Below are 21,582 nucleotides of genomic sequence, written 5' to 3'. Positions count from 1 at the left end.
CGCCCCCTACCGAGCCCCCCGCCCGGCTCCCCGCACCACAGCGCCCCTTGCCGAGCCCCCGCCCGGCTCCCCGCTCCACACCGCCCTTTGCCAAGCCCCCCGCCCCGCACCACAGCGCCCCCTGCCGAGCCCCCGCCCCGCTCCCCGCACCACAGCGCCCCTTGCCGAGCCTCCGCCCCGCACCACAGCGCCCCCTACCGAGCCCCCTGCCCGGCTCCCTGCACCGCAGTGCCCCTTGCCAAGCCCCCGCCCCGCACCACAGCGCCCCCTGCCGAGCCCCCGCCCGGCTCCCCGCACCACAGCGCCCCCTGCCGAGCCCCCGTCCGCCTCCCCGCACCACAGCGCCCCCTGCCGAGCCCCCGCCCTGCACCACAGCGCCCCCTACCGAGCCCCCTGCCCGGCTCCCCGCACCACAGCGCCCCCTGCTGAGCCCCCCGCCCCGCACCACAGTGCCCCCTGCCAAGCCCCTGCCCGGCTCCCTGCACCACAGCGCCCCCTGCCGAGCCCCCGCCCGGCTCTCCACACCACAGCGCCCCCTGCCGAGCCCCCGCCCACCTCCCCGCACCACAGCGCCCCCTGCCGAGCCCCCGCCCTGCACCACAGCGCCCCCTACCGAGCCCCCCGCCCGGCTCCCCGCACCACAGCGCCCCTTGCCGAGCCCCCGCCCGGCTCCCCGCTCCACACCGCCCTTTGCCAAGCCCCCCGCCCCGCACCACAGCGCCCCCTGCCGAGCCCCCGCCCCGCTCCCCGCACCACAGCGCCCCTTGCCGAGCCTCCGCCCCGCACCACAGCGCCCCCTACCGAGCCCCCTGCCCGGCTCCCTGCACCGCAGTGCCCCTTGCCAAGCCCCCGCCCCGCACCACAGCGCCCCCTGCCGAGCCCCCGCCCGGCTCCCCGCACCACAGCGCCCCCTGCCGAGCCCCCGCCCGCCTCCCCGCACCACAGCGCCCCCTGCCGAGCCCCCGCCCTGCACCACAGCGCCCCCTACCGAGCCCCCTGCCCGGCTCCCCGCACCACAGCGCCCCCTGCTGAGCCCCCCGCCCCGCACCACAGTGCCCCCTGCCAAGCCCCCCGCCCCATTCCCCGCACCACAGAGCCCCCCGCCCGGCTCTCCGCACCACAGCGCCCCTTGCCGAGCCCCCGCCCCGCTCCTCACACCACAGCGCCCCCTGCCAAGCCCCCGCCCGGCTCCCCACACCACAGCGCCCCCTGCCGAGGCCCCGCCCCGGTCCCCGCACCACAGCGCCCCCTGCCGAGCCCCCGCCCCGCTCCTCGCACCACAGCGCCCCTTGCCGAGCCCCCGCCCGGCTCCCCGCACCACAGCGCCCCCTGCCAAGTCCCCGCCCCACACCACAGCGCCCCCTGCCAAGTCCCCGCCCTGCTCCCCTCACCACAGCGCCCCCTGCCAAGCCCCAGCCCCGCTTCCTGCCACACAGCGCCCCCTTGCGGCACACTGGGGTCAGCACTGACTGCTGGGGAGTGCGCCCCCTCCTGGCACCGCACTGGGTCACTGGGGCCAGCCCTGACTGTGCAGCCGCACTAGGAAAATCCGTGTTGTCTTACCCCCAGGCACCATGGGACGGCACCGTGGGGTGCTTCCTGTACCATGGGACGGCACCGTGGGGTGCTTCCTGTACCATGGGACGGCACCGTCTCTCCACAAGGAAACCTAGACAAGGCCCTTTGTGATTGCCACAGTTGTTAGCAGGGGCAGCTTAGGGTTTGCCCTGACCAGCTAAGCTGCAGGAATGCTAGAAACTGCCTCATCCCCTGTCCTGGAGCTGAGAAGGGAGAGGCCAGCCCCGAACCAACCCTGGCCCCAGAACTCCTGGGTTCCTTTATGTCCTAGGAGGCACATTGCCTTAGGCACCAGGTCAGGGAAGGAGTTGCTTAGCGGACCTCAGAGCAACTGAGCCTCCAGTCAGCACAGCCAGGGCTCTGCGGATACTTCCAAGCCGCAGTGGAAAGCCCGCGGCACCGAGTCTCAGAGGCTGGGGCCACTGACTCGGGCTTGCGGGGATTGGGCTGCAAATTGCAGTGTAGACGTCACCCGAGAGCCCGGCCAGGCTAGAGACCTGCAGCCCGGAGCAGCAGTAGGGTGACCGGATGGCACGTGGGACAATTCAGGATGGGGGGTGGGAACTGGCGCCTATATAAGACAAAGCCCCGAATATCAGGAAGGTCCCTATAAAATGGGGACATCTGGTCGCCCTCGGCAGCAGGCACAATGTCCCCCTCACATCGAGTCTAGCCTCTCCCTTTCCTAGTTATATGGCCCAGCCCCAGGGCAGGACTCCAGGACTGTGCCCGGACTTTGTAAACTCCGGACGGGTAACCCCCCCCCCCCCATCACAGCCAACCCGGGAAAACAAGGCCCAGAGAGGGGAGCGTCCCCTCCAGAGTCCCCAAGGCCACTCCCTGCAGCAGGCTGGTCTCCCAGCCAGGCCGGAGACGCTTGTTGGGCCATTCCTGTGCCAGGTCTGGGGCTGTTGGCGGGCGCCCCACCCTCATGGCCCACAGTCGCTCGCTGTCACCCAGGCGAGTCCCAGAGAGTCGCAGGGTCCAGGCCCAGCAAACTCAGCCGGAAACCCACCCTGAGCATCAACAGCCACTGCACGGCCCGGGGCCTCGCATCTCCATGGCAATCCACCCAACTGGGGGCTTTGCTAGGGGCGCTGGGGGGCAAAGCCTCCCGTGGATTGGAGGCGCGGGGGCTGCCTGGGGCTGGGGACTCGGCTTCGCTGGGAAGTGGGCAAGGCCCCAGCTCTCAGCCATCTGGCTAGACTGGCCCAAGCCCTCTCCAGGCCCAGTGTGGGGCGGGGAGAAGGGGCCCGATCCTGAGATCCAGATCCATGGGCGTCAGGCTTTGGGCCCGGCCGATGTTTCGGACTCAGCTCAGCCATGGGCTACCAGAGCTCCCCAAGGGCCTGTCCCCTGCAGGCTAGTGGGGTCCAGTAGCAGGGCTGCGAGGCTGCACGGGTCTCCCCTCCACCGGCCTTTAAGGTCCTCCCAGGCACCCAGCTTAACAGAAAGTTGCTAATTGCCCGCTGGGCGGCCCTCCCCCCTGGTGCCAGCAGTCTGGCTCCCCAGTCGGGCAGAGATGCGGATCAGCATGATAAAGGCTTGTGCTGGAGCAGGAGAGCCGCTGCCTCCCACCTGAGCCCGCCCCCAGCCCCTCCTGGCCCGGGGCTGCCCTTCACCTTCAGCCGGGCCGGCACCCGGAGCAGCAGCGCCCGGGCCATGTCTCATCCGACGGGGGAGCCAGCCCCGGGGCAGAGCGGCGCAGAGGCGGGGAGCTGCCCGAGCCCCCCGGGGGACGCGCCCCAGGGCTGTGCCCAGGAGCGGGGAGGTCCCGGGGATGGGGCCGGAGCGGGGCCGGGCGAGGAGCCCCAGGACTCGGGCAGGAAGGGGAAGAAGAAGAAGAAGAAGAAATACAATCGGCACCCCAAGCCGCCCTACACCTACCTGGCCATGATCGCCCTGGTGATCCAGGCCTCGCCCGGCAGGAAGCTGAAACTGTCCCAGGTAAGAGCCGGGCAGGGGCCCAGGAGTCTGGGGGCCTTGATTTCCCCTGTGGTGTCGGTCCCACGGGCCGGGGGCCAGAGGGGCTATTGGACCATCTAGTCTCACCTCCTGGATCTCCCAGGCCATGCGCATCTCCCAGGTCCCCTGCTCCGGTCCCCCGTCCCCCCAGGCGCCCCTCGGAGAGCCGGGCAGCCCGGGGGGGGGGGCGCTGGGCTCCCGTTGGTACAGGGCCTGCCTCCCCCCTCCCCCCCAGCCTTGCAGGGCTCTGGGGCAGCCCCAGGATCAATGGTGGGCGAGGGGGATGCCCGGAGACAGGGGCTGGCGACGGCCCCCCGTGGGGGGAGGGTTTGGCTCCATTCAGCCCCGCGCCTACTGTGCATGGTGTAATAAGCCGCGGGTCAGGGGTCGGCCGGGGCAGGAGATTAGGAGCAGCAGGGGGGGGTTCCTGGGAGTTTGCACAGACACGGGAGTGCTGGGGGCGGATTAGCACATTGGGACGCAGAGCTCGCCCGACCCCCACGCCAGGGTCTAAGGGGTCACAAAGGGCTTTAGCGCTGCCTGGGCCAGGCGGCTGCTTAAAGCCCAGAAGCTCAGAGCACTTTACAAGGCCAGTCAGTATCACAGCACTGGGGAAACTGAGGCACGGGGCCAGTCCGAGGTCCCCCAGCCAGTGGGAACAGAACCCAGGTGCCTGGTTCCAAATGCTCTGCTCTAGCCACTAGACCCCTCCCCCCCCCGTGGGCATTTGCCCCCAGCTAGCGGTGCTGGCCCCCCACTAAGCCAGGCTAACAGCTGGCACATACAGCCCCGGGCAAGCTGGGAGGGGGCGGGGCCTGGACGAGTCAGCCAATCAGCTCCACCCAGATCAGTTCTGCATGGGGCAGGACCCAGATTGGACCCACATGCTCAGCTCTGCTGGGACCCCTTCACCGCTTGGTGCCCCAGCTGCCTTGCCCCATGAGCCCCGTAGCACTGTGGGTGCTGCAAGGGTTAATAGTGGGGGCTGGGGGCAGGTGCTATGCGGGAGGAGGTATCAGGACAGCATATGGGGTGGGCGGGGTGGCTCCCAGCTCCCCTGGAATGGCAAGGCAGAGCCGGGGGAGACTCCCTGGAGCCTGGCATGGGCTCTATGGCCTGTTTGGGGGGGCTGCTGCCAGCGAGTGGCCTGGCCCTGGGGTGCTGTTCGGGCCAGTCTCTGCTCTGGCAGCCAGTAGGAGTAATCAGGGAGTCCCCAACAGCCTGCCGTGCTGAGTAATCCCAGCCCCCCGCCCAGGTTCACGGGTGCTGCAGGGCTCTGTGCTTGTGCAGCTCAGGCCCTCTGCCAGGGCGGGAGGGGAGCTGGGCATTACCGGCCCTGCTCCCGCGTAACCTACGCTCCCGGGGCCGAGCCGTGGGTTCCCTGGGAGCAGGTGGGCGAGCTGAGCTCACACAGAGGAAGGGCGGATTGGGGAGGAGGCCGCGGGGACAGGTGTGCACCCAGGGCAGACCTACCCCAGCACCAGCCTTTACCACCTTGTGGGAAAGGGGAGCTCCCTCTCCAAGGCCTGTTCAGTCCTTGGCCCCTGCTGAGGGCTAGTTAGTGCTGGTTGTGGGGGTGGCTGCGCAGCGTGTCCCCTGGCCTGCTAGGAATGGGAATGCGCCCCTCCACATTCGGGTCTCATACACATGCCACCCAATGGCCACAGTGACGATCCAGCAGGAGCCAGACAGAACCAACACGCTGGCTATCCTCGAGGGGATTAAACCCTCCGCTCTGCACCATGCCCTGTCCCCCAGCCTTGCTTCCTGACAGGCTACAGTGACTCCTTAAAGATGCAGGCAGCTGCAATCTGCTCCAGTCCATGACCACCAGGGGCCTGACAGTTCCCTGCCTGGCACCTTGTACCATCAGTCTCACCTGTGCTGGGGGGAGAGGGGGGGGAAATGATGTGTCACCAGCCTGCTTTGCACAGGTCTGAAGGACGACACAAGAAAACTCTGAATTATAACTGGGAATTGTTTAAGAACACTTTGTTAGATGCCCCAAAAAGCCATAATCAAGGAAGATCATATTGGTTAAAACATTGACTTGGTTCAGAGGGGAAGTGAAGGCAGCTATACAAAATTAAAAAATAATGTATAACAAATGGAAGAAAGGGGAAGTTGATAGTAAATCAGAGGTTAGGAATTGTAGAAAATTGATAAGGGAAGCAAAGGAACACAAGGAGAACTCTAAGGCCGGCAGAGTTAAGAACAATAAGGAGTAGTTTTCTAAGTATATTAGGAACAAAAAGAATCCTCACAATAGTATTGGTCCAGTACTAGATGGAAACATAGAATTATTAATCATAATGTAGAAAAGGCAGAAGAGTTCAATAAATATTTGTTCTGTATTTGGGGAAAAAAACCTAGATGATAACACTCCATCCACTCCACTAGTCTCTCAGGAGGATGATAAACAGCAGCTACTAACCTTAGATATTTTTTAATCAGCTGGTCTGGATAACTTACATCCAAGAGTTTTAAAAGAGCTGGCTTGACCATTAATGTTGATTTTCAATAAGTCTTGGTACAATGGGGAGGTTCCAGAAGACTGGAAGAAACCTAATGTTGTGCCACTATTTAGAAAGGGTAAACAGCATGACCCGGGTAATTATAGGCCTTTCATCTGACATCAATCCCAGGCAAAATAATGAAGCAGCTGATATGGGATTTGATTAATAACGAATTAAAGGAGGGTGATATCATTAATGCCAGTCAACATAGGTTTAGGGAAAGAGATCCTGTCAAACTAATTTGATAGCTTTTTCTAATGAGATTACAAATTTGGTTGAAAAAGTTAACGGTGTCGATACGCTATTACTTAGACTTCTGGGCATTTGACTGGGTACCACAGGACATTTTGTTTCAAACACTGGGAAGATATCCGATAAACCTGGCTCACATTACATGGATTAAAAGCTGGTAAACTGATAGATCTGAGAATGTAACTAGAAATGGGGAATCGTCATTGAGAAGATGTGTTTCTAGTGGGGTCCCACAGGGATCGATTTCTTGGCCCTAGGCTATTTAACATTTTTATCAGTGACCTGGAAGAAAACATAAAATCATCATTGACGAGGTTTTCAGATGACACAAAAATTGGGTAGTGGTAAGTAACGGAGAGGCCAGGTCACTGATACAGAGCGATCTAAATTGCTTGGTGAGCTGGGCACAAGCAAACAGTACGTGTTTTTATACAGCTAAATGTTAACGTGTACATCTAGGGACAAAGAACGTCGGCCAGGCTTACAGGATGGAGGACTCTGGGAAGCAGGGACGCTGAAAAAGATTTGAGGTGGGGGTGGATAATCAGCTGAATGTCAGTGCCCAGTGTGACGCTGTGGCCAAAAGAGCGAATGCGATCCTTGCACGCAGAAACAGGGAAATCTCGAGGAGGAGCAGAGAGGTTATTTCACCTCTGCATGTGGCCCTGGGGCGAGCGCTGCTGGGATCCTGGGTCCAGTTCTGGTGCCACAATTCAAGAAGGATGGTGATAGATTGGAGAGGAGATATGAGAATGATTCCACAATTAGAAAACCTGCCTTATAGGGATACAGTCTAGGAGCTCAATCTATTTAGCGTAACAAAGAGAAGGTTAAGGGGTGACGTGATCCCAGCACACATTGAATAACGGGCTGTTTCTAACAGCTCTGCTCCGGGAACGACTTGGGGGCGGGGCTCTGGCCCGTGCTGCACAGGGGCTCAGCCTGGATGGTCACGCTGGTCTCTTCTGGCCTTCGAATCTCAGACTCTGAGCCAGCGGCGTGCCAGACACAGCCCCCGGTGAGTTGTGCACAAGGTTCCAGGAGGGAGGAGACAGGAGCCTCCCCAATTTGTGCCACCGCAATCTGAGGTGCCCACCTGGCTCCCTGTTTGCTGTGTGGCACAAGTGCTGTGTCCCATGCGGATCCCAGTGAGATGGCACCAAGGCCAGCAGCCCTGCAGTCCAGGCTGGGACAGTCTGAGACACGTTGAACGGAGCAGTCTCACTCCGCCCATGGCCAGGGGCTCTCACCGCCTGTCTCTCCGTTTCAGATCATCCAGGAGATCGGCGCCCTCTTCCCCTTCTTCACGGAGGGCTACCAGGGCTGGAAAGACTCCATCCGCCACAACCTGTCCTCCAACCGCTGCTTCTCCAAGGTGAGCGCTGCGGTGAGTGAGGGGGCTGGGGCGGGGCTGGGGGAGAGAACAGCCTCCAGGGGGGCTCTGGAGATATGATGTGTTGGGGGAGCTGGGTCCCAGAGTAGGGGATGGGATGGGGGGCCCGAGGGAGTACGGAGCCAGCTTTGGGGGTAGGTGATGGACTGTCAGGTCCCAGGACAGGGCTGATGGAGCTGGGGAAGGGCTGGGGGAGAGCCCAGGGCTAAGGATGAGGCAGTGGGGGGGAGGGGGCAGGGTCAGCCTGGTGGGGGCGCTAGGCTCTGAGGGAGGGATCGGTCAGGCCTGACACACAGGGAAGCTCTGTCCCGAGCTCCTGGGGTTGGGTTCGGGGCGCCCCACGCTCAGGATTGCTCCGTGGCTCCCCCGCAGGTCAATCCCTGCACTAAGCCCATCTCGCTCTCTCCCTGGCAGCTGCTGAAGGATCCCGCGAAGCCCAAGGCCAAAGGGAATTTCTGGACGGTGGACGTGAGCCGGATCCCCCCGGACGCCCTGAAGCTGCAGAACACGGCCATCTCCCGGCAGGAGGCAGCTTCCTTTGCCAGCGACCTGGCCCCCTTCATCCTGCACGGCTGGCCCTACGGCTGCCAGGGGCCACAGCGCCAGCCGCAGGGCACCAGGGCCTCCTCCACCAATGCCAGCTCTGACAACGAGGAGAGCGGATACCAGCTCGGCGAGGCACCGAGGCCAAGCAGCTCCTTCACCATTGACTCCCTCCTCAGTGACTTCCAGGAGGTGGGTCTGTCCGGGAAGCCCCGGGAGGCCGAGGGCCATCCCCAGCCCATACAGCCCCAGCCCAGCCAGCCAGCGGGAGACTCCCTTCCCATCAGCATGGACCTGTGGGGCCCAGTCCCCATCTTCCGCGTCTCCTCCGGGCCCCCATCGCTGCCCTGGCGACCCCCGTGCACTCTGGCTGTGCCGCGGTCTTTCTCCTCCTCCTCCAGCAGCATCTCCACCCTCAGCTCCTTGTCGTCCGACGAGAGGGACCCCGGCAGCCGGTGGTCGAAGCAGGCGCGAGGCCCCCGCGCCCCGGCCAAGCGCCCCCGGCTACTGGCTGCCCGCGAGAGCAGCGGTTCCAGCTCGGACTCTGACGGCTCTGGCGGCTGCACCCCGGCTCCGTCGCCCACACTGGTCCCCGGGCCGTGCTGGGAGCAGCTCCCCACCTCCTACACCAAGTGCGTGGCCCCCAACGTTGTGGCTCCCCCAAGCGGCCCCCCGTTCTTCACCTTCCCCACTGTGCCAGGCCTGCCTTACTACAGCTACAGACCCCCCAGCTACGTCAGCCCAGTGTACTGGGACCTGAGGCCAGGCCCCTCTGTGGCCCCCAGGCAGCAGGGCCCACAACTTCCTGGCCTCTCCGTGGACCTGGACCACACGGTGCAGGGCATGCCCCCCAACAAGAGCGTCTACGACGTGTGGGTGAGCCATCCAGGGGACATTGTGCACCCAGCGCTGTACAGCCCGGGCCCCGTGCCCGGCAGCATGGCGCTGACCCGCTACGACTTCCTGTGACGGGCCCCAGCAGGGGAGGGCGGGGCAGCCCCATGGCCTCTCAACAGCCCCTGTCTCTTCTGGAGCCTGCGCCAGCTGCATGGATAGACAGGCCCCCGCAGGCCCAACGGCGCTCCTCGAAACCGGGACCAGCAGGCGGAGCTGCGTCTGGGTCTGCAACGGTGCGGACCCTGGAGACTACAAATCCCAGCATGCAATGCTCCATGCAGAACTGAGTGTCCCCGGGGGCGGGGGGCGCCCCTCCTCCCATGTTGCCAGCTGGTAGCAAGCAGGGCATCCTGAGGGGCTGTTCTGCTCTGCAGGAGGAAGACGCGGATGCCATGGACTGGTCCTTACCCAGCGGGGAACCAGCTCCGCTGCCTTTACTTACCTACCTGGACTGATCCCTCTCCGGCTGGGATGGGGGGAGTTCCTGCAGGAGTCTCTCTGCTCCCCTTCTCCTGAGCTGCCTCCTGGCAGGACAGGCTCCATGGTGGGCATTGCTGTGGTGTCCCACGGACAGCTGGTCCCAGGGCGGCGGGGGAGGGGGAACTTTTTGGCCCGAGGGCTACATCAGGGTTGCAAAACTGTATGGAGGGCCGGGTAGGGAAGGCTGTGCCTCCCCAAACAGCCTGGCCCCCGCCCCCTATCTGACCCCTCCCACTTCCCGCCCCCTGACTGCCCCCCTCAGAACCACCGACCCATTCAACCTCCCCTGCTCCTTGTCCCCTAACTGCCCCTGCCCGGGACCTCCCCGCCTCTAATTGCTCCCAGGACCCCACCCCCTATCCAACCCCCCTGCTACCAGTCCCCTGACTGCTCTGACCCCTATCCACACTCTTGCTCCTTGACAGGCCCCGCTCCCCCCAGGACCCCATGCCTATCCAGCCCCCCCGTTGCTCGTCCCCTGACCCCTATCCACACCCCTGCCCTCTGACAGGCCCCCTGGGACCCCACGCCTATCCACCCGCCCCCTGCTCCCTGTCCCCTGACCCCTATCCACACACCCGCCCTCTTAACAGGCCCCCTGGGACCCCACGCCTATCCAACCACCCCCTGCTCCCTGTCCCCTGACCCCTATCCACACCCCCGCCCTCTGACAGGCCCCCTGGGACCGCATGCCTATCCAACCGCCCCCTGCTCCCTGTCCTCTATCCATATCCTCTCCTCCCACAGGCCCCCTGGGTCTCCCACGCTTATCCAACCCCTCCCCCCGACCGCCCCCCAGAACCTCCACCCCATCCAACCACCTCCTGCTCCCTATCCCCTGACTGCCCCCCGGGACTCCCTGGCCCCCTTACCATGCCGCTCAGAGCAGCGTGTCTGGGAGCCACGCCCCCTGGCCGGAGCCAGCCACACCGCCGCACTCCTCGGCAGGAGCACGCAACCCTGCCGCCCAGAGCGCTGCCCGCGTGGTGGCGTAGCTGCAGGGGGACGGGGGACAGCGGGGAAGGGGCCGAGGGCTAGCCTCCCCAGCCAGGAGCTCAAGGGCCGGGCAGGGCGGTCCTGCGGGCCGGATGTGGCCCGTGGGCCATAGTTTGCCCACTTCTGTCCTAGGGTGAACGCACAAGGCCATGCTGCTCCCAGGCTGGGCTGGAGAGACCACGATGCCCAGAGAGGACCGAGTAGAACTCAGGCAGGACCCTCCGCTCCCTTCCACAGCCCGTCTGCACATATGTGCCCACGCTCCGGGGGACAGCGGCTGCTGCAGTCCAGTGGCTCCTGGGGAGGGCCTAATCCAGACACACGGCTTCAGCTGGCTCCAGCTGTGCAGAGCTGGGGGACATGGAAATCTGAACACAGATCTGGATTCCTAGCAGGACAAACCATCCGGCCACGTGACAGCACGAAGGCTGGGCCTGCCTCCGGGGAGTTTCTGTTCGCCCCGAACCGCAGACAGAGCCGCAGCTCTCAGACGGGGGCAGCTTCGTGACTTTCTACAATGCTGGGGTACCCTCCCCCGTGCAGCCCACCAGGCATCTGACATCAGCTTCACCAGGACGCGGGCAACACAGCCACGGGCCGCTCGCAAGGCACAATTACCACCAAGGCGAGACGGGAGCGGTGTGACCATCCCGTGTGACCACCTGTGTAACACCGGCCAGAGTCCTGCCCCCAAGTCATTCCCAGAGCAGAGCTGTTGGGGGATCTTGATTTAAAAATTGCCAGTGATGGAGAATCCCCCAGGACCCTGGGGCAATTGTTCCAGTGGTTAATTACACTCACCATTAAAAATGTTACACCTCATTTTACTTCCAGCCTGAATCTGTCCAGCTTCAACCTCCGGCCACTGGAGCGTGTTAGAGTTGGACCTTCCTCTGCTCGATCAAAGAGCCTGTTATTAAACATTTGTTCCCCACGCAGGTACTCCTAGACTGATCAAGTCACCTCTCCACCTGCTCTTCATTAAGGTAAATAGATGGCGCTCCTGAGTCTATTCCCTATAGGCGGGTTTCTAACCCTTCCGTCATTCTCTTGCCTCTTCTCTGCCCCCTCTCCCATTTATCAACATCCTTCTTGTATCGTGAGCACCGGAACTGGACCCAGGACTCCAGCAGCGCTCGCCCCAGTGCCACATGCAGAGGGAAAATCACCTCTTCTCTTACTCCAGCGTCCAATTTATACCTCCCAGGGTCCCATTAGCCAGCATTGCACTGGGAGCTCACGTTCAGCTGCTTATCCACCCCCACCCCCAAATCTTATTCAGCGTCGCTGCTTCCCAGGAGAGAGCCCCCCACCCTGTACTTATGGCCGGCAGTCTCTGCTCCTAGATTTCTGACTTTATATTTGGCCGTATTGAAACACATATTGTTTGCTTGTACCCAGTTTACCAAGCGATCCAGATCACTTTGTATCAGTGCCTGGTCCTCTTGGTTAGTTCCCACTCTCCCAATTCTGTGTCACCTGCAAAATGTATTGGTGATGATTACACGTTCTCTGCCAGGTCCTTGATAAAAATGGTCAAAAGCGTAAGGCCAAGAACTGATCCCTGTGGGACCCCACTAGAAACACATCCACTCAATGGTGATTCCCCTCTCGAATTACATTTCGAGACCAGTCAGTTCAGACATGTCGTACTGATTTTGATTAAAAACTAGACAAATACAAAATACCATGAGGTACCAAGTCAAACACCTCACAGAACTCTGTTACCTCAACACTGTTACCGTTATCAACCAAACTTGTCATCTCATCTAAAAGACACTGAGTGAGTTTGACAGGATCTACTTTCCATAAGCCCGTGTGGATTGGCATTCATTATATCACCCTCCTTTTTCTTTATTAACTGTGTCCCTGTTACCAAAGCTAATGGAGAGCTCCCTCCGCCAGCAGCAGTTGCAAGTCTCTTATCCCCGCTGTGAGTCCAGTCACTAGAGGACATCATCCCTCACAGCCAACAACGTTACGTACCTTGGGGGGAGTCTCCCCTTGAGTCAGTGTCCAGCATTTTTAAGAACGCTTTTATCTAACTAGGAGGCCGCATTCTGGTCCCAGGTGCCCCAGGGAACGCAGCACTTGTGTCTTGACGCGAATCTGGCCCAGGCTTTTTACTCTTTAATGTTTCTCTGCAGCAATTTGCCTCCTTTCCTCCTCTTTGTTCAAATCCCCCCTTGAAAAGCAGCCCTGGCCGACTGATTCCTACCTGCAGCTTCTCTCTTTCTTTCCGTTTACAAACGGGCTGGTCGGGCAGCACGAGGCCGACTGCAAAGTGACGCACGTTGGCAGGAATAATCTGAGCCCCTCGTTTATCTGTCTCGGGTGCTTCTATGGTCCCCATCACGGTGTGTGAGCACCTCCCGATCTGTAATGTGTTTAGCCTCACAACTCCCCTGGGAGGCAGGGTAGAGTTGTTATCCCCATTTTATGGGTGAGAAACTGAGGCACAGAGAATAAGTCACGTGGGGGCGTGTCCTGTGGTAGAACAGTGACTTGAAGCCAGGTCTCCCAAAGCCTAGGCTGGTGCTCTAACCACTGGGCCATCCACCTTCTCCCAGACATTGCTGCTTTCTGAATAACTGAACCGACTGGGGGGGCACTCCCGCTGTTCGGAGACTGAGGGAACATCGGCTGATGCCCTTCTCTCCATTCAGACTGGGCACATGGGCCAGGGTAACCAGCCATTGGAACAAGCTACCAAGGCTCGTGGGGGATTCGCCATCACAAAACCTGCTCTGGTTCAGTCAGGAATTAATCCCGCGGAAGTGGCTGGTCAGATGAGATGATCACAGTGGTCCCATCTGGCCTTGGAAGCGATGAAGCTAGGGGACATGGCCCAGCTACCTACCGTAATGAAGGGATGAGAGGAGGTACATCAGGCTCTGCTCTTCCCTCCCCTTCTCCTACAGGACCTGGGGGGGAGCAATCAATTTAAAAGGCAAAAAATGCATCACCGATCAGAGGAAATGCTGCTTTACCCCCCACGCGGTTGGCCTGTGGAGCCCACTGCTCTGGGGATCGCTGAGGTGTTTAGCTGGCTTCCACCGAGGGCCAAACACGGGTGGGGGTGAGAACATCCCCCAGGGTGCCAGATGCTGCCCCCCGTGGGGAGGGTATTCCATAACCACCCACTGGGAGGGTCTTGCCCCGTCCCCAGATGAGCTGGCGGTGGCCCCGGCAGGCGGTCTGCTGGATTAGATGGACCATTGGCAGAGCCTGTGAGAACAGCCCTATATGCCTTAGCCACCCGTTGCAAGGATTTGATTGGAGATTTCAGCTGTGGCGGTGGGTGGTGATTGGATGTCTGGGTCACATGGCATGTGGCTGTTCCCGCCATGAAATGAGCGTCGGGTTCCAGGAGTGAGCCCCTGGGTGCGAGTTCGAAAGTCACCTCTGGCATGGCCAGTCCCAAGTCCACAGCGTTCCTGCCAGCCGCGGCGCTCGCTGCACCGGCTGCAGACAGCCAACGGGAGCGCAGGGCGAAAGCAGGTGGAGGAAGTTCTGGGTTTCTGCTTGAGGAAGCGTGGCCAGAGCGTCTGCCCAGGGGCTCTCCCAGCCCTACCGAAAACATGGGGCATGGGCCAGATCTGCAGCTGGAGTCAGTAGAGCTTGGAGCTGCCCCACCAGCCCTGCCCACCTCATTAACCCCTGGTCTCCTGCACATCTCTGAAAGAAACCCAAACCCTTCTCCTCCCCGAGGTCTCCAGGATCCATCTGGGTCTGACCTGTCTGGGCTCGGTTCTGACTCTAAGTTCCTCCACGACGGTATCTTCTTCTGGGTCTAGTCCCACGCGTGGCACCCTGCCTGCATGTCAGTAATAAAGTCCTGCGATGTATTTGTCCCTGGTTAATCAGCTGCAGGTCTGTGCGTAGCCCCGTGTGTGTGTGTGTGTCAGAGATTGGGAGGGCTGTGGGTGTCACAAGGGGGGGGTCACAAATAAGGCCTGAAGTCGCAGACTTACACTGAGCTAGGAGCTGGGTGAGAACAGTGGGACCACTCGAGCAATGAGCTGAAGGGATCGGCAGCTGGCCAGGATGAGCTGCAGCGCTGGGGGAGGCCGTTCGGCTGCATCACGGTAAGTCCAAGAATGTTCCTCACTCTCGCGGGGACGCTCACGCTCCCGGCACAATCCCGAGAGCCCATCCCTATGGGTCTAGGTCAGAGACCACTCCCAGGGGATCCACTGAATTGTCAGAACAACGTGGAACACCCTCAATTAAAACACAAGGCGGTGCGAACCCGAGTCTGGCAGGTACCTGTGTAAGTGCAGAGAGTGTCACTCGGCATAACAAACAGCAACCTGTAATACAAGGCTATAGTTCCCTTTTAAACTGCCATCACTATGTTTCAGAGTTAACGGGAGAGTAGAATTCCAGACTGCCTGCAGCCATCATTGCATCAGTTACAGCTCACAGTTGGAGGGGTTTCTTTGTTAAATACAAACCAAGAGGGTTAGAAACTGACTTCTGTTGCCCCATTGTGCACTGGGCGTGGGTTTGGCAGCAGGTCCCATAGCTGTGGGATAGGCGGGTGCACAAGTCCCACTGCCCAGGTCGGAGCTAGCCTGGAGCTCTGCCATGCAGGAGAAGCGTCCGTCTGGGGATTAAACCCCAACACACCATTCACCCCCCCCCCGGACACAGGGCTCTTCGCACGTCCAAGGCTTCCCCAGGCCTTGGTCAGTGAGCTCCCCTCCCATGTGCTCGTTCACTGAACTAGGGAGGGGAGCAGAGATGGGGGGCTGGTGAGATCCAGCGCAGGGGGGAATCTCAGCTGCTCATCAGGCACAGAGGAGCGCCCTGGACCCCCACCCAAAAGAAGACACTCCCACAGGGTCAGCCATATTTCACGTTTGCCCCCTCCCCTGGCAAACCAAACCCACGCCCCAGAACAGACCTGCCCCAGCCCCGTCTCCCCAGGACACCAGGCAACCCGCGCCGCCTCCAGGCGACATGCGCCATCTGCCCCGCCCCTTGCTGGGCTCGCCTCTGCTCCCCCTCTGCCCGACTAGGTGCACCTGGAGCTCCTCTGCGTCCACCTCCTCTCCTCTTCCAGGAGGCCCCGCCCCAGGGGAGGAGCCAGCCAGGGCCTAGCCCAACCTAGGCCCCTGCCTCTGAACCCCACCAGGCCAGAGGTCTGGCACGAGTGGGTGCAGCCGGGCAGGAGCTGGGGGGAAGGGCAGGAACCCAGAAAACTGGGCCCTTGTGCACTTGGGCTAAAGGGCCACCCAGCGATCCTCATGCCACTTGCTGCATGTCATTGGGGGGGGCGGGCGCATATGTGGCCCTGCAATACTGCCCCCTGGTGGTCATTATGGACCTACCTGTGCATGGCCTCAGCTCGCTGCTGCTGGAATCAGCCCGAAGAAATCTGCAAACTTCATTCCTGCTCTGGCGGGCGCCCTTCTCCCTCCTGCCCTTCCCCATCTCCCCTCCTACCTCGGGACCCCACCAGACCCTTCTCGCTCCCTCCGCCCCGTTTTTCCTCTCAGCCCCCCGTTGCCAGTCCCAGCGCTAGGAAAACGAGCCAACGTTTGCTGCATGGTACAAAACCCCAGCCTAGCTCCAGGCGGGGCAGGGAGCCCTGGCCCAGTCATCTGCAGGGGGCACTGCCCGATATGCCCCCACTTGTACTACCCTCAGCCTAATGTCCCACAAGGCTCTGCTGTGCCCCACCCACACTCCCAGCCCCTCTCCCCACTACTCCAGCCCTCTGCTCTCCCAAAACCCATCTCAGCCCACCCCCATCCCAGCCTGCAGCCCCTGCTGTTCTAGTCCTGATGCCTGTGCCCAGCAGGAGGGTGTTTTTGTGCTGAGACCCCTAAACTCACCTCACTTGTGGAGACTTATCTCATAGAGCTGGAAGGGACGTTGAAAGGTCATCAAGTCCAGCCCCCTGCTTCACTAGCAGGCCCAAGTACTGATTTTGCCCCAGATCCCTAAGTGGCCCCCTCAAGGATTGAACTCACAACCCTGGGTTTAGCAGGCCAATGCTCAAACCACTGAACTATCCCTCCCCTGTGTAGCCGGCAAGACCAAGCTCTGCAGCAGAGGTGGGGGAGGGCTGCAGGCAGGACCAGGGAGCCGGGGTCATGCCAGGAGCAGGGAGTAATGAACAGATGGTGCTAAGGGCCCGTGAACTGTTACAAAGAGGATCAGCAGCAAATGTCCACAACAAAAGGTGAGCGGAGCTTGAGTGGACCTGCCCCAGGGGCTGCCATTCACCCTCCATCCCCCTTCCCCAAGGCCCAGCCCCCGGGAGCCAGGTTGGGCCAGACTGGTGCAGGGGAGCTGCTGGGGGTGGGAGGTCAGTCTGACAGGGGGGTGTACTCCAGGGGAGCTGGGGTCCCACAGTCCCATGCAGCAATGCTCCCCGCAGGCCCAAGCCAAACACCCCCCGCCCCAGCCACCAGCTGACACAGGCTCTAACCCCGCCCTGCACCAGCCCAGCCACTAACCCAGGCCACAACTTGAGGCCTAGCCCAGCTCTCTTATGGCGCGTCTACACTGCAAAGAAACCCCACACCGCCGTCTCGGAGCCTGATTCGGGCTCGCAAAGCTCGGGCTGCAGGGGCTTAAACCAGCAATGCAGCCGTTCCCGCTGGGACTGGCGCCCGGGCTCGGAAACCCCAGACGTTCCCTGCCCCTCGCCGGGGCTGGTCTTTGCAGGTGATCAGCTGGAGGTGCTGGGAGCCCGAGAGTTCGGGAACAAATGACTGAACTTTGTAATGAGCGGAGCGAGGAGACTCCGGCCTGAGGAGCAGACCAGGTCTCTGCTGCTGGCCAGGCCAGAGGAGTGGGGAAGCAGCCGTGGGAGGGTGAGCCAGCCAGCCGTGTAGTGGGCAGGGCGAGGATCTGACTTGGTCGTCCCCCCGCCAACAGCCAGAGATCTGTTCATTTCCAAGCTGATGAATCTCATTTCCGTCCCTAAGCGCCTCCTGGTGCCCTGATGGTGCCACTTATAGATTCATAGATTCATAGATTCATAGATTCTAGGACTGGAAGGGACCTCGAGAGGTCATCGAGTCCAGTCCCCTGCCCGCATGGCAGGACCAAATACTGCCTAGACCATCCCTAATAGACATTTATCTAACCTACTCTTAAATATCTCCAGAGACGGAGATTCCACAACCTCCCTAGGCAATTTGTTCCAGTGTTTAACCACCCTGACAGTTAGGAACTTTTTCCTAATGTCCAATCTCGACCTCCCTTGCTGCAGTTTAAACCCATTGTTTCTGGTTCTGCTTCTTCCCAACAGCCGGCACCATTCAGGACCGTAACCCCTAGCCAGGCACTGAGCCAGGCCTGGTCCCCTGGCCCCACACCGAGCGAGCGCGAACCTCCAGTTCTCTGCTCGGAGGGAGCTGAGAGACCAGGCAGGTACACGCTATTCACCTGTGTCCGCAGGAGGGACGGGCGAGGTAGGTGAGGGCGACCTCACATGTCTGGGCTGACACTGCCTGAGCCTCAACCTCCCAATGGAGGGCCGGACACAGCCCCGGGTGGTCTTCTGGCAGAGGCGAAGATGGGGGGGGGGGATTAGGGGCATTGCCCCCCCAGGCTGCATCTTTCCACTCCCCCCCAGCCCTGGCCCTTCAGCGCAGCCCCAGGGCCCACAGCCCAGCCACTGGCCCTGCCTGGCAGAGCCGGCGCGCAGAGCATGTGTAGGGGGAGTTTGGGGGCAGGGCTGGAAGAGGGTTTTTTGGGGGGGGGCTGGGGTCAGGGGAGCAGCAGAGGTGCAGCTGGAAGGTTTCCTCCTCCCTCCCTCAACAGCTGGCTTGCAGGCGGTGGGACGGAGTTGCTATTTCACAGTGCGGCGTATCGGGGACCCTGCCCCACCTGCACTGACCTGTCCCCTTCCCCCCTCCCCCCTCCACTATCCATGCTGGAGCCCCCGCCCCATTGCAGGCTGCGCCCAGTGCCCTCCCCAGCCAGACATCCCTCGCCAGGGTGGGGTACGAAGCATCCTCGGCTGTCCCCACCACCGGGCTCGCTCAGCCGTTTCGCCGCCTGGGGGCTCCCTGCCCCATTCCCCCCGAACTCAGGGTCCCCCTCACAACATGGCTGCCCCACTCCTTCTGAAACACCCTTAGCTCTTCATACACCACAGCCCACCCGAGCCCCTCCACTCCCCGTGAGCCATCTGTCATCAGCATCCTCCGTCTTGGACCAAAGTGGTCTCTGGGTTGCCCCTCTCACCCCTCTGCCCCAGGGCCAGCTGGGTCTCTCTGGGGCTGAACCCCTGCTCTGAGTGGGGGAATGGGTTCTGTCCCCTTTCTCTGCCCCCCGCCCCCGCTCTCCCCAGCTGGAGGGGGCACTCTCTGACTGTATGGCAGACCCAGAACTGAGCGGAATATGCCCTGCCTGCCACCGGTGACGGGCAACACCAAGGGACCTCACTCAGCCACACCCCCACCAGCACCCGTGTGGGGCAGAGGCCAGGGGACCTTGCTAATGGTAAGTGGGGGGGGGGGACATGGAGATTTGACTCAATTTGGGGAGTGAGGTCAGGGCTTTTGCCTCTGCAAGAGAAGGGGAGCTGGGCACCAATGGGCAGCAGGGGTGGCATCTGCCCTCAGATGGAGAGATGCACCCGTGAGTCCGGCCCCTGCTGGTACATCGAGTTTCTGTGTCTGTCGGAATGAATATTAAGAATGTTCCCCAAGGAGTGTGAAGGGTGGGCCACAGCTGGGAAAACGCCTGGGACCCGCCGGTTTAGGCCAGCCCGCACTGCCCTCAGGGAAGCCCTGCCAAGCAGCCAGACTCTCTGGAGGGTTTCCAATCAGCAAAAGCTCCCCTCTCCGATCCACATGGCGAGCGGCGGCTGCTCTGGGAGCTGTGTGGATAGGAACATCAAGGGAGCTAATGGCTCCCCTCAGGGCAGGAGAACAGGCTAGCAGAGCCGGGCCCTACGCTGTGGGGCTGGGGGTGCAATGCGCTCTGGGCCTTGCCCCCTGTCTGTCTAGCCAGGAGGTGCTTCTATGGCCCTCAATATGGGAGCTGCCCCTCAATCTCTAACCACAGCTGACTGGCTACCCCAGCCCTGGGAGGGTGTCCCCCAGCTCTGCCAGTGCCCCATAATCCTGACCTGCAGCCCCTGCTACTCCAGCCCTGGGCTCCCCCCAACTCTGCCAGTGCCCCTCAATCCCAACCCACAGCCCCCTGCTACCCCAGCCCTGGGCTCCTCACAGCTCTGCCAACGCCCCTCACTCCTAACCCACAGCCCCCTGCTACCCCAGCCCTGGGCTCCCCCCAACTCTGCCAATGCCCCTCAGTCCTGACCCGCAGCCCCCTGCTATGCAACCCCTGGGCTCCCCCCAGCTTTGCCAGTTCCCCTCAATCTCAACCCACAGCCCCTTGCTTCCCCAGACCTGGGCTCCCCTCCAGCTCTGCCAATATCCCTCAATCCTGACCCACAGCCCCCTGCTACCCCAGACCAGAGCTCCCCCCAGCTCTGCCAATATCCCTCAATCCTGACCCGCAGCCCCCTGCTACCGCAGCTCTGGGCTCTCCCCCCCGCCCCAAGTCTGCTGCTGCCCCTCAATCCCAACCGCAGCCCCCTGCTGTTCCAGCCCTGGGCCCCCCACACCTCTTGCTCTGCTGCTGCCCCCCATTCCCGACCCGCAGCCCCCTGCTGCCCCCACTGTTCCATCTACTGTGAATCGTAACCTCTCGGTGACCTCCCCACTGGTGCCAGGGTTCCCCAGTGCAATGAGCACCAGCATTAGCAGCCCTGTTAGTGCAGGTGCTTTACATAATCCTCCCAGTGTTAGCACAACAAAGGGGCTGGGGCTGCCCCCCCCCCCCCCGCTGGAGGGCGAGGGGAGCAAACTGGGCCAAGGGAAATCCAGGAGGGATCTCGGGGGACACGTCCCACCAGGGACGGGGGTCAGAGTGTGGCACGGTCCCCCAAGGGAAGGTGGGAGCCTGGGGAAACCACATCCGGGGAGGGTCCTGCCTGTCCTCTCGGGCTTTGCCACTTGGGGTTCCTGCCGCGGAGCCAATCGCCCCAAAACCCAGATGTGAGGGGCAGACCCTGCCTGAGAGCAGGGTGAGCAGCCAGCCCCAGCCCCATGCCTCAGCCCTGAAAGCACAGCGCTCCCCCCGGGGGGCTCCAAACACTCCCCGCCCCCGAGGGCTGCAGGCTCTGAGCTGGGGGCGTCTCGCCCCAGGAATGCTGCACTACCCCAAGGGGAGAAAGAGCTGAATGGAAAGGGTTAACCCTTTCATTGCTGATTGCTGGAGCAGAAACACCTAGGCCCTAGGAGCAGATATTCCCAACCTCCTCCCAGCTCGGGAATCTCCCAGGAGACAGCTGAGGACCTGGGGATCACCAGCACCAGGATCCGCCTGCGGAAGGGCGGGGGAGCCCGTAGCGTGAGCCTCTACCTCAGTGGCTCTCAACCTGCGGACCGTGGGCCCACAATCAGCACAGAGCTGCGGCCCGTGTGACACCCTCAGGGCCATACAGGGAGTACTGGATGCAGCTCACCTAACACATATGTGGCCCACACTGGTAACTAGGTTGAGAACCGCTGCCTAGCTAATCGTTGATGGACATGCCCAAAGCCAGCCTGCAAGGGTCTCTGTGGGGGACGTCTCCCTGCCCTGGCTATGAGCTCACCCCAAGCAGGGCGAGGCCTGGTCAATGCCTGGATGGGAGAACTCCAAAGAGAGGGTGCATCCCACCTTGAGCAGGGAGGGTGGGGGGGAGCTGGCAGGGCTTAACGGCACGGGCACATGCCCTCCTGCTGAATCCCAGGCAAAGGGCCAGCCCCCTCCCTCGATTACAGCAGTGCCACCCCCAGGAGTGCAGAAATCAGGAAATTGGCTTAAAAATCATGAGATCTTCAAAGCCAAACACCCGGCCTCTGGGTTCCAAGCCGTTAGGGCTCACGCGAGCCGCAGGGCCCAAGCCCTGGAAGCAGCAGGCTCTCTGGCCCCCATGTC

At 61.8% G+C, this 21,582-nt stretch overlaps 1 protein-coding gene across 1 annotated transcript; it reads left to right on the top strand.

The window, feature by feature from the left end:
- The first annotated feature begins 3,240 nt into the window (after positions 1-3,240).
- Positions 3,241-9,216, top strand: LOC128831132 (forkhead activin signal transducer 3-like). Its single transcript, XM_054017291.1, has 3 exons — positions 3,241-3,525; positions 7,582-7,686; positions 8,119-9,216. The coding sequence occupies exons 1-3, from the start codon at positions 3,241-3,243 to the stop codon at positions 9,214-9,216; spliced, it is 1,488 nt and encodes a 495-aa protein (XP_053873266.1).
- The last annotated feature ends 12,366 nt before the right edge of the window (positions 9,217-21,582 follow it).

Source organism: Malaclemys terrapin, chromosome 2 (genome assembly GCF_027887155.1).
Source record: "Malaclemys terrapin pileata isolate rMalTer1 chromosome 2, rMalTer1.hap1, whole genome shotgun sequence".
Lineage (NCBI taxonomy): Eukaryota > Metazoa > Chordata > Testudines > Emydidae > Malaclemys > Malaclemys terrapin.
The sequence above is the reverse complement of the archived record's forward strand: the minus strand, read 5'-3'. Positions and strand labels throughout refer to the sequence as shown.

Coding starts and splice junctions, on each gene's coding strand:
- LOC128831132 (XM_054017291.1), top strand. CDS start 3,241: ATGTCTCATCCGACGGGGGAGCCAGCCCCGGGGCAGAGCGGCGCAGAG. Junction 3,526..7,581: donor GGAAGCTGAAACTGTCCCAG/GTAAGAGCCGGG, acceptor TCTCCGTTTCAG/ATCATCCAGGAGATCGGCGC. Junction 7,687..8,118: donor CCAACCGCTGCTTCTCCAAG/GTGAGCGCTGCG, acceptor TCTCCCTGGCAG/CTGCTGAAGGATCCCGCGAA.